The 13,314-nt window shown below is 41.2% G+C and overlaps 1 protein-coding gene across 1 annotated transcript in view; it reads left to right on the top strand.

Annotated features, from left to right (window-relative positions):
- Csgalnact1 (chondroitin sulfate N-acetylgalactosaminyltransferase 1) overlaps positions 1–13,314 on the top strand; it is a 95,462-nt gene that overhangs the window by 58,007 nt on the left and 24,141 nt on the right. The window contains exon 3 of the mRNA XM_029480734.1: positions 7,502–7,603. Coding sequence (XP_029336594.1) covers positions 7,502–7,603 — 102 coding nt within the window. The remainder of the gene's footprint in view (positions 1–7,501; positions 7,604–13,314) is intronic.

The raw sequence follows: 13,314 nt of genomic DNA, 5'->3' as shown, positions 1-13,314 counted from the left end.
CCTAAGGGTTCAGTTGCTGTGCTATTGGAGAATCAAAGGCCTGACTGAGCTTTTACCTCACGTGAGAGCCACTGTGCCCACCCCAGCTGTATTTTGAGGGCAGAGTGTTGTTCTGTTGACATCTGTTATGTGAAAATGCAGGTGGGCTCAGGCTTAGCTGGCTGGGTACAGCCTTTGTTGGAAGTTCCCAGTTGCTGTATTCCTTCTCAACTGTGGAGTGCTATGGAGCTTTACCAGACCTTCCTATCCATTTCTGTGAGCCACTTCACTGTTTAAAACCATAGCTACACAGAGCTTTGACAGCCAATAAGCTCGAGAAATGCTAAACTTTACCACTAATGGTTTTTTGTTTGTTTGGTTGTTTGTTTGTTTGGTTGGTTGGTTGGTTGGTTGTTTTTCCAACCGATCATGTTTTTAACAAGGAGTTTTCTTTGGGATGCCTGGGCAGGTCTGTGATTGGGAAACAAAACAAACTCACCAGTGTGCTCATTTTCTGAACCTCCTAGCAGACAAGAAGAAAAGGGGAAAACAAGGGCTAGTGGATATTAGCCTTAGTATTTAGTGAGAAAAAGCCATTGTTGGATGAGGCCAGCTTATTTCCAGCAGTAGACCCTCAGGGCTTTCAGTTAATAGGTACTGGATGCCAGGTAAATGCTCTTCATAGCACTGGCAACAATTACAGTGGCAAGAACTGGGTATTTCCATCTCCTGATAAAGAATCAAAACCCTACTGTGCCCTTTGAGACCAATGTAGATGACACTAATCTTGGTGCTGCAGGGCCTCCAGGTGTGATCCTGTCTGGGATTCTGGAGGTCATTTGGCTGGCACTTAAGAAAACTCCGTTTTTGGCTGCCATCAGACTAATCTGAATGTGAAACCTACAGTCCTCATGTGCCATTTCCTTACCCATGAACATCCTCCCACCACTTGGGATCACAGGGCATCTGGAGCTCCTATGGGAACTTTACTGAAGTGAGGTCATGTTTGCTTGTACACTCTTGGCCCAGGAGTTACCACCTTAAGCTACCTCCTCATCTTTGCTTTGGGTAATCACTTTAGTTTGCCTTTGAAGCTGTCTCTACTTGGCTTTGGCTGCTGAGTTTCTCTCATCTGTAATATGGATTTTAGGCTCATCTGTGCTTTGTTTGATATCAGGAAGACTCACAATAACAAAGCTATAGATCTTCAGATTGTTATCTCTGCCTCTCCCCAGCAGGGTGGGGGAATTTTAATGGAAAATATGCTTCATGATTTTTTTAAAAACCTTTCTTGTTTGTCCCAATTTTGCTTGCTTTTTTAATTTTGACTGTTTCCAGCTGAACTAAACTCTCTTGCTTGTCAAGTTCCTCTTTAAAGTGGGTGGATTATATTTGTTTGAATGTTGTTTTCTTCTTCTGGCTATTCTCATCCTTCTTAGGCCATTTCTGACATTTTAATGTATGATCAGGGAAATCTACTCAACTTTCTTTAGAGGTTTTCTCTTTCATCCCATTTTGGCCTAGAATCTATAAGATGGATCTGGAAATTTTTTGGAAAATAACTTAAAGTGGTGATTATAGAATTTCTAACTGAAATAATCCTTAAGCATTTGGCTAAACTAATATAGGTGACTGAAAGTTTTCCAGCCACTAGGATTGTCACACAGATATATGTCTGTGTCCTCTGTAGTTTCTTAAATGGAATGGATGCTATCAGCATAGTACAATCTCTTTCTGATTCATGTTTTAATACCATTTTGTGAGCCATTTCACTACTCACAAGCCAGAGCTACACCAAGAAGCTTTCATATCTGATGATCTTGAGAAACACAATTTTTATTAGTCATGTCATTTTAATAGTTTTCTTTAGGGACCTAATAGAAGACTACAGGTCATGTAAAAATGCCTATCCAAGAGAGTAAAATATGGTCAATTGGAATAGAGAGTGTGTTTCCTGTGTTGCAATGAGAATCAGGAAAGTTGTTTGATTGCAGGTTCAGATCAACCATCACTTCTTAACAATGATCAGAACACCCAGATACTAGGATAGGGAATTATCTGTTGATTCATGCTGGCACAAGGGTAAGGGGAAGGATACACTGAACCCAAAACAGAATGCCATGATATAAACAGATGCCAGAGTATCCAATAACCCTCTCTTCCCTCTCCAGAATAGAGTCTGTTCCTTACAGTATACCTGGTTTCTTTATGGCTGAGTGATTTCCATCCTGCTGACATAAGAAACTGTTGATAGAATGGGGCCTGATGGATTGTTATTGCATGAAGCACTCCAATTCCTGGTTTTTGTTTTTGTTTTTGTTTTGCTTTTTTCCATTTCTGATATATCTGAGTAGAAACTGACTTGGAAAACAGTAGATTGCTTGTAGCTAAGGCTTTTCTTAGCTGGGAATATGTCTCTGCTCTGCTTATCTGTGTAGAGCTCACTCACCTTTGATGCTGATTTGAGACGACATCCATCAGCCTCCAGAAGTTAACTGTTTTCTTGATATCCTTTCTGTTCATTGGCCTCCACAACTATCGTTATTCCACTTCACTATATTATTGCTCTCCAGTTATCCCAGTTTTCTGCAACTTAAGCATCTCCTTGCATGTGAGATTTTCATTCTTCAGTGTCTGAAGTAAACCTGGATTTTTAATCCCCTTGGAGAGATCAAATGTGATAGCTCTTTGTTAATCCTTCACTAAGGAAAACAAAATGCATTGCATAAGCCAGGGACTCACTGAATGTGGATTCCTGAATTTGTGTGTTGATCTGATTTATGTTGTTACAATACATTGTTAACAAATGAGTATATACAAAGTTGATTAAGGCAGCCATGGTGGCTTATGACTATAATCTCAGTCCCTAGGAGGTTGATGAAGGAGGAGTAATGTAAGCCTGAAGCCAGCCTGGGCCACATAAGAAATCTCAGACTAGTCTGGGCTATGCAATGAGAGTCCCTGCTCATAAACAAACAAACAAACAAACAAACAGAACAAAAAAGTAGTTTACTTAGTTGGTTTTGGTCTTAGAAATTTAAGGCTTGATCCTACCATTGACTTGTTCCTGGTGAGGTTATCATGGTGACTGGAGTTAGGGGGAGAACACATCACACAAGGAGAAACCACAGCATGAAGGGAAAAAGCCTTCAGGAGCCAGATAGAGCTGTGCTTTCCCAGCTCGCCCTCCCTCTCCTTTTCTCTCCTCTCCTCTCCCTTCTCCTCTTCTCTCCTCCCCTCTCCTTTTTCCTCCCCTTACTACCCCCTTCTTGCCTCACCTCTCTTTTCATCTCATCTACTATCTTCTCTTCTCTTCCTTTCCTTTCCCTTTCTTTTCTTATTCCTTAGCCATCTTCCCTTATCTCTCCCCTGACCCCTACTTCCTTTCTTTTCTTCTGAGACAGGATCTGGCTTGGAATACATTCCATTTCCCAAATGTTAGAATGTTAGGCATGTATCAACATGTCTGGGTAACCACACAGGAATACACCAAAGTCTCACAAAATGTAAAGTAATTCCTTCCAATGACAGTTCCCCCAGTGACTTAATCACCTTACACTAATCCCCACCTCCTGACCACCACACTGAGAGCCAAGCTACCAACACATCAATTTTTGAGTGAGAAATTCATGCACACCACACTACAGAGGTTTCCCCAGGCCGCTCAGCATGGGGTATAAAAACTGACATCCCAGCTTTATGACACACAGCTTCCTGCTTTCTCTTATCCAACATGAGATCACTATTTTCCCATGATTCTCCCAGTCTTTCCTGGCCTTCTTAAATGTGCAAGGTCATATGCTTAGAATGCACTGCCAGCCCAAGTGTCATAGAACAGGGCCAGCTCCCTGCTTCTGATGACAACTAAAGCAACTGCCACTTATGCCTCAGAGGCTGCCACTGTCCCAGTGCATACCATCAGTGCCCAACCCCCAACTATAGGTACCCTTTGGCACTGATTCCCCTTAAGTCCTGGCCCAGATTGACAGTGACCCCTTAAGGCTTCCGATTCTGTAAAGGAAGCTGTTTAGTGTTGCTTCAGCTTCAGGAAGTCACATGGGATTTCGCAAGAATGGTCTGGAGTATCACACAGACACTGGAGGGTTCATTTCTCTTCAAGCCAAGCTTTCCCTCTTGCAGAGCAGATGTTACTGCTCAAATAGATTCTAAAGACAGGGCTGTAAAACTGGGAACCTTTCATATTCTCTTTCCAGCCCTAAGTACATTGGCAAACTGTAGAGTTACTTTTGGTTCTGACAACTGGGTTAGGAAGATGCTGTTGGCACGTAGTTGGTGGAGGCCTGAAATGATGCTGACTGTCTTTCAGCACACAGGACAGCTCTTCCCACATAGTTTCAAGCTTATTTCCATGGTGTTCTATGCCTCAGGGTGCAATACCTCTTGCAAACAGGCCTACGGAAGCCTCTAGACCACCAGATCTGTTTGACAGTGTCTGACCAGCTTCATTATCAGAAACCTAAGATGACTAATCCTTCCTCCACCCAATGACTTCCACGTGTTTTGTTGAGGTTTTTTTCTACCTCACGTCTTTCTGCACACAGCACTGTGTTTAACAATTAATTCTATACAGTAAGACTGTCAGATCTAATAGACTCATCCCTCCTATTGCAAAGGTGGCCAGCCCTAGAGGCAGATACTACACTGATTCTAGGGAACCAGATATGTGTGTGTGGCTCCTTGCACAGCTCTCAGAGGTCATTGGAATGCATTTTCTTACCTCTAAGCCAAGATTTGGGCAATGGTCCCACACTTCTATAAACAGCTCAGTCCTACAGAACTCAAAGACCATGAAATTGTGACTTTGACTTCTCAGGAGATAAAAATATAGTTCAGCATAAAGGACTGTAACACATGTTTTCTGCCCAAAAATGTATTGTAACTAGCCTTGGCACTGTGTGACAATGACTTAGGGAAGAACAAACCATTTTATTGGGAAAATCACCCTTAAAAGGTAGTCTTTATGATGTAGAAGCAGAATTTTCAGTTTCCATATTGAGGTCAAAGAATTGGGGCTGTTGAAGTAATGGGAAGTATTTATGGATCTAGTATGCTCCTGAGAGGGGGTGACAAGACCTGAGTTCCCTGCGACCATTTATAGTTTCCCTGACCACCCTACCACAGTATCCCTGGGGACATGCTCACAAAAGCAGACAGACCTGTCACCTTAGCAATGTAGATAGCATTGTCCAAATACAAATGATGAACAGGGTAAACATAGAAGTCTGTATATGGCATGAGACTATCATTTGTTACTTCTTTTTAATCTTTATCTCGGAAACAAACCACATCTGCACATGTTCCTCTAATCACACATATTCCCATAGATTTTTGCCAAGGACAGGGCAGTCACATGGAAAAAGTTTTGGAAAATACAAAGACCATTCAGACGTAAGTAGTGGGACTTGCACAATCTCAGGGAGGAGTGGTTTCTTTTTGTGAGTTCTGCCTAGGAGATTGGAAACTTCTTCAAGAGAAGACATGCTAGTCCTACTTGTTATTTCAGATTCCCTTGGTAGAGTGTCTAGCATGTGCTATATTGTCAACAAATACTTGTTGAATGAATGAAGAAAAGAATTCACAAAAACCTAAAACGGAGAACTGGAAGCAGATACAGAGCAAGCTTGGATTTATCTTTCTGTCATCCTAACCTAGCTGTTTAAGGGTCTGATCTATCTCCCTTGATTTAGAAACACCAAAGACAGAGGCAGCAAAGATAGTAGTGGGAAAAACTCAGGACGCTTTAGTTCAGGCTCAGCAGGGATAGATCCCCTGCACTCCCTAACACATATAGTGTTAAAGCACAAGTTCTCCAGCACCTGGCCTGTGTGCACTATTTCCTTCCACTCTGGTGGAAGAAGCAGAAGCAATATCTGGCAAGTTTGCTAAGGGAATCTTGTACAGGGACTTTTTCGGAGGTACACCTGAAGCCAGGCTGAGCCTTACATGCCTGTTGCTTGGTGTCAGGGTGATGTCCCTTACAGATCTCTTCATTCTTAATCCATCCTTTCTGAACTCTTCCCATCTTCCAAGTCCCAATTCACCCTGAGAACATATCACACTTCCTGCGTTCTACCTATCTGATGACTTGGTTTGAGTTCATTTTATCTTCCAATTACATTTTTCTAGGGCAGGGACCATTGCTTCTGCTGTTCCCAATGCTTCCCAGCAACTCCAGGAATGTGGCTCTTCCTTTTGGATGTTATAACAAAAAACATCTAGTAATTTGACCTCTATAAATAAGGCCAAGATATTTCTGGAGTCTATGACTTAGATTATTGTTTGAATGTTAACAATGGAAGGAGCGCGCAGGAAATACCAAAATATCTCAAAATACCATCCCACCAGCAGAATCTCTCTCTGTTGGCTCCCAGAAAACAACATTTTGTATTATCTACATAAACATATACACATGTATGTAGATATATTCATGCATCATAGGCATGTATGTAAGCATATATATGTAGGATATGATATATGCATATACATATAAATATTTATTCATGTTTTTATTTATATTTACATGTATATACACATACAGTTACACACACTTTCATTTGAAGAGCAAACCCTCAGACAAACCTAGCAGATTAGCTAGACAGTATGTTTAAAAGAAAAGGACATAGAAAGTAACACATAAGCTTTGGTAAGGATTGAATCTAGACCAGTCAAGAGCCAAAGACCTGGATGTGGGAGTGCTGAGCCAAATGGCTGCTTTGTTAGGACCCCCGAATCACCAGATTGCTGGCATAGTCAGTTGTGTTCAAGCTCTGTTTTCCTGCCTATGGTGACACGACTGACCTGTGATCTGAGATCACAACTGGTGGATGCTGAGAGGGGTTCCTTCTAGTTGTACAGAAATCTTTTAATCAAAACTTCTAGGCCTGTGGGTATATATGTCTACTTCATGAGGAGTGAGGTTTCTTTCCACCTGCTTCAAAGAGTGGGATACATGGAAGGTACTAACTGGTGTTTCCTTAACAGTCCAGATGACGATGGATATTTCCAAGGCTTCCCACAGCTTAAACCAAAGAATGATGGTGTACTGTGGGTTACTCGGTAATGAAGACTGTTTGTCTCACACAAGGGAAACATCCACAGGCAAAGCTTCTTGTTCTACCCTCTCTGGACATTAGATTTCTCTTCTGTAACATAGAACCAATGTCTTACACCCCAGAGACGTCCTAGAACATGTTCCAGGACAACTTGATGCCTCCAAGGACCCTTTCCAATCAAGTGGTAGGGTGACTCTAAGATATCTCACATCTGATATCTTATTTATCATATCTGAATAGTTAAATGTATCTATTTTCCTGATAAGATAAATAAAAATTGAGTGTCCAACCAGGGTGCCATTCTCTTCTGTCTTGAGTTTACTTTAAGTCTCTTTTCACTTTATAAAATATTAAGGGAAAAGAAGAAGGCAGACGGAGGGGGAACATTGGTTTGCGTCTTAAGGTAAATATGCAGACAGGACCAGACACATATGTGCTTTGTCTTCCAGGGAGATGTGCATCCAACAGGATGGGAGAGTTCATCTCACCGTTGTTTACTTTGGGAAAGAAGAAATGAATGAAGTCAAAGGAATACTTGAAAACACTTCCAAGTAAGTAGCATGTGGCACTGTAGCCAGGAGTCACAGCAACCAGGGTGGGTCTGTACATCCAGACCCATATCTGCTTAGTTTTACTTAATATGGGGTAACCTGGGAATTTGATTGTTGACTAGGCACGGGGAATTTAGAACTTTCCCTCTTCAGGAGACTACTCAATCTGACACTGGTCTTATTTGTGTCAGGGTGATGACTTTGACAGTAGACATAAACTGCCCTGCATGGTAAAGGCATGAAACACAGGCTTTTGGGAGCTCATGCATAACTGAAGGCAACCCCTCTTGGCACCTCAGGTTTGGGGCTTTCACATATTCATAGTCAGATTTAGGGAGAACGCAGTTGTGCAGTGAACTCCTACTCAGCCACAGCTTGACAGTCTAAGAGCAATACTCAGGCTTAAATCTCATGCACAGAGTAAATGGTCTCACCCTTTCATCTTTGCCTTTCATCCATTATTCATTTAAAGACATCAGGGGACACCCAGAAGAGATGACTGAGGTAGGATCCTTGACTAAACATATCCAGTGAACAGAAATTACTTCATCAAAACCTTTAGGCCTGGGGTTGTATGTTCATAACTCATTGATCAATTGCAGAGTGTCTAGGGGGTATTGAGAAGCAGCAAACATGAATTCTTTTTCTCTTTCAAGAGAAATAATCCATGGAATCTTATACAAAGAAGGAAGCCGGCATGGAACAGTCCTGCTCTATGCTTGCTTGTCATAGAGGTGTGCAGAAAAAGTCAGGTGAATAGCTCTGATATGTGTGAAGTTTTGGCTGCTTTAATAGCACTCAGCAGCAGAACTAGTCTGAACAGGTCCATGTGGTTAGATATAAACAGGACAGTCTGTTTTGAGTTTCTGATAAGTGGTAATTGGATGGCAGTTGAAGAATGACTTCTGAGACGGAGAACACTTCCAGTGTTTATTTTCATGTTGTCACGAGACTTGTGTTAATGGCCACAATTAAAATTTCAAACTTCCAAAGAACAGAGATCACCAGCTATAGCTGTAGCTCTAAGACCATCCCCCCCACACATCTGTTATTGTAAATAAAGTTTTATTGGATGTAGCAGGTCTCTTGATTTATATATTATTTTGGACTGTTAGGTTCACAGACCCTAACAATTTACTACCTGGGTCTTTATAGAAAAAGAAAATTGTTCGCTCTTATCCTAAAGCAACAGGAGTTGAAAGTAGTAAAGGCCTGTGTGTGAAGATTAAATATAACAAAATACTTGGATTCCCTAGATGTAACTGAAGTGGAAATTTCTGGAGTTTAATGCACTGCAGTATCCCTCCCCTCTCAGCTCAATGATGGAGACCACAGATGGTTAGGCTAAGCATCTTTGCCAGTATCCATTCCTGGACAAAATTGTTTGCAAAGTTTTCCAGGAGCATCACACCTGCAATCAAGGTAGAAAAGATGTGGTAGCCACCCCTAGAGGCTGCATACTGAATTGCAGGCAAGCTCCATTCCAAAGTATTTTAAAGTCTGCCGGGGCAGGTGACTCCAGGGTGCACACAGAATCCTATCCTATTGGGTTTGGAACTTTTTTCATTTCTCAATGGATGTTGGGACACTTGCTAATGCTTACACAGACTAAGATTTATAAAAAGAGTACGTACAAGGAGAAGGCTAGTTTAGACATGTTATAGGAAATGTTCTTTCTAGGGACTGGAAGCTTAAGTACTTTTCTCAAGTAATTCCTCCCATGTCAGGTTTCCAGGTTACTAAATGCCAATAAGCATCTGACTCCACAAACATTGCATAATGCACTTTTGTCTTTCTACAATGTTCAAATGTATTGAATAGCAATAAATTCACAAGGTATTTGAGGCTTATTTTTATATGTGTATGTATATTTTGCCTTCATGTGTCTGCATTTCTGGTGCTCTCAGAGGTCAGAGGAAGATGTTAAATCCCCCTAGAACTTGAATCACAACAGTTGGTGGTACTGGTACTAGGTGAAGGCTAGAAATTAAACCTTGGTAATCTGAAAAACTAGAAAATTCTCTTAACTATTGCGCCATCTCTCTATCCCATGGTGTAACAGTTCTAATGGTATCGATTAGTCAGATGATCTTGTCTACCTTGGTATTCTGACTGGGGCAAATACATATTCTTTTAATCTTAAGTCTTGACACCATACAGTACATGGATTCTCAACACCACATAGTACATAGAGTTGTAGTACGTAAATCCACCTCTATATGCCTATATAAAGTTACAAAAGGAATATAAGAGGATGAAGCCGACTTTAATAGGTTTTAGAAGTGGGCCCAGAGAAGTGTAAGTAGACTTTGTATTCACAAGAAAAAAACACAGGATTATAAAGATACTGGTGTTGTAGGTACTGAGCTACAGGAGAGTTAGTTTTCAGAATGAAGATATAATCAACTGTAGAGGAAAGAGAGTAGAAAACTGGTTAGAGCAAGCAATAGTGGATTCAAGTCCAGACAGGAAGGAAGTGGGTAGGTAGGCAGTCAAGCAGGCCACATCAATAGCCATAGACAGAGCTAAGCCAAAAGACCTGGCAACAGTCTTGGTTCTTGATACACACAGCAAGAATCCGATGATAAGTCAATGTGGAACAATGGTCATCTCAGTGCTAGGTATCTGACACTTATGGGGTGCAGTTGAGGGAGTTATTTACTTTCTCTGTTCTGGCATGTCCAGTAAGTTTGAGGTCTGGATTCACTGGTAAGATCTCAATATACCAATGTGCCCCTACAGTCTCAATCCACCCTGGTAGATTTAGAGGGCAGCATCCTTTTCGCTACTAGGGAAAAGGTATGTATCAGTATGTACGGCACTCCAGACATGTGGTGGTATTTCCTAATATATCCAGGGGCCATGTTATCCTCTACTCTCAAAAGGTTTACAAAAGCTGCTTATAGGGTTAGAAAGATGGCCCAATGGTTAAGAGCACTGGGTACTCAGCTACAGGTGACTCTTAACCACCTGTAACTAGCTCCAAGGGATTTATAGGTAACTTCACACATGACACACCACACGCACGCACGCGCGCGCGCACACACACACACACACACACAGAGAGAGAGAGAGAGATTTCCATATACATAAAATACAAACACATCTTTACCAAAAAGTGCAGTGTCTCAAGACTATGCATAGCCTGAAAAAAAAAAAACAGAATTTTTTAGAACACAGAATGACTTATCGCAAGGCACCGTTGCACTACCTGGCGAGCAGAAGTCTCAAAATGTCTCTTAGTTGGTAAAGAAAGTATTGTATCTGAACAAGGGTAGCAAAGCCACCTGAGTCCTACAGAATGGTGCACCTGAAATACTGGATAATACCCAGAAGTGAATCCATTACATGCAGAAAACTACTCCTGGGGCCTGTGATTTAAAGTAATGAATGCTATATAAGCTCAAGCAAAATTAATTTGCACCCCATTTCTCTGTGTTGCTGATATCTGTTATATTGAAGCCAGTGATGCCCATGGTGGCATACACCAAGTTGGTGGAATTTTTGGGATGCTTGGGATCTATAGTGGCTGGATTGACACTTTCAGACTGTTTCTCTGACACATCCTTGCCGAGATCACGTTGGATTTCTTGTCCTTGTGATCATAGTGATCCCTTGCCCCATTTATTCAACCTCCACTTCTCTCTCAACGTCAGATCATCTGTGTAGCTCTTCTTTACTCCTGAACCTATCCTCTCTGAACACTAGTCATAAAGGCAACAACATTTATGTTAGGCATATGCTATATGGTATAGTGAGTTACACTTTGTAGCTAGGTTATAAGTTGTTCAGTAAATGACAATATATCCTATTTGTCCTCATAACCCCAGCACCTGACACAAGTTTGTTCATCAAGGGAAAGGTACTACCAAGCAATTATTGGATTTGGATATACAATAGCACAAATGTATGCACATGCACACGCACACATGCACATACACACACATACACTTCTGTCCGTTACTTAGATATCATCACTATTCTTTTAAGGTAGAAAGAATGCTTATTCAATGGCATTTTATTTTCAACTACTGTTATTTTATGAACAACCTCATTAAATGTTCATAACAACTTTTGGTGCATGGATGTATGTGTGATATGAATGTGTATGCATTTTCACATATATGTGCATAGGTATATGCACACATGTGTGTGTAGGCATGAGGTTGACATTACGTATCTTTTCCAATTGCTCTTTTCCTTATGTATTGATGAAGGGTTTCTCACTGAACTTAGAGCTAGAGGTTTCCAAAAGCCTGATTAACCATTTGTTCCTGTGACTCCCTTTCTCTGCTTCCCACTTGCTATGGCTAGAATTGGGCCACCACATGGCTTCTATTTCCCCAGGCTCTCCGACCCTTTGTGTCTGGGTTTTTGAGGTGAGTAATGTTATCAGCCCTCTTTCATAGCTGATGAAACTGGGTAAGCTCAGTGAAGAGCTCGTTCCTGATGTCTTCACTCCAGTCACGTGAGAGAGCCAAGTGCCCCTCAGTGCCCTCCTAAGATCTATAATTGTTAGTTGAAGGTAATGAGATTTGTAATCAGGCTAAATGAAATCCCCTTCATTCGGAGATCAGTATTGTAATTAAACTGTTCTAAATCCAGCTAAATGCAAACATTTTTAGAATATCTAAAAATAAAGTCTTATTTAATGACTAGTTTGCAATGTTTTATGTTCTCTTCCTCTGAGTTTATACTTCCTCAGTTGAGCTTTGTATTTCAGTTGATTGCTGCAGATTGGTGTTTTGCAAACTCTGGTTTGTGATTCATTAGAGGATTACAAAATCGATTCAGTGGGCTTAGTCCAGTGTGTTTGAAAAATAGAGTAGAGTAGGCTGCGAATTTTCCAAATGAATCACAGGTAATAAGGATACACATTGTTTGATGAAACACTAATTTCATTGCGCATGCCTATGTGCATACACACGTACATGCCCTGTGATATGAAGACAGTATGTTCCTTTGTAAAGATTGTAGTTAAAATGTTTACAAGCCCCTACCACAGAAAACAGCACAAATTACTTCACAGTGCCTGATTCTTAATCTACAAATGTTCCCAGGATGCTTCTGTTCTCAAATAGAAGCTTAATCCAATAGCTCTCAAATACACATAAGCTTTGGTATAACCTTGAATGCTTTGTAACATCCAGAATAACTTGGGCCCAGCCCCAGATAGTCTGAGTCAGCAGGCTTGGGATGCAGCCTGAGAACCGGTCTTTCGGTTTCCTCATGCACCGTTGTATCTGATCACGGCCCCCTCTGAGCAGCACCAGTCTATGAGGCCGTTTGATTGGAACGGGATAATAGGATATTTTAAAAATTGTAACTTGGAGTTGAATTATGCACCGACACGTTCATCATTGTCACACAGAGTCACCTTTTAGAGCAATTGTATCTGAGAATTGAGGCACTAACAATGAGACATTGAGAGATGGGGAGCAACTCCTTTATGTACAAACATAAAGACCTGAGTTCAGATCTCCAGTGCTCTGGGTATGGTCATATGTGCCTATAACTCTGGAACTGGAAGGGGGCGTGGAGATAGGAAGGTCCTCAGAGCTTGCTAGCCAGTCAGTGACCACTATCTTCAACGAGACAATTAGTTTCAAAAGATAAGATGGACACCTGATGTGACAAACAACTGATGTTGACTTCAGGCTTCTGGGCACATACTCAGACACATGTTATGCTATCACATACACCTGTACATA

This window comes from Mus caroli, chromosome 8 (assembly GCF_900094665.2).
Source record: "Mus caroli chromosome 8, CAROLI_EIJ_v1.1, whole genome shotgun sequence".
NCBI classification, from domain to species: domain Eukaryota; kingdom Metazoa; phylum Chordata; class Mammalia; order Rodentia; family Muridae; genus Mus; species Mus caroli.
This window is presented reverse-complemented; position numbering and strand designations above follow the sequence as displayed.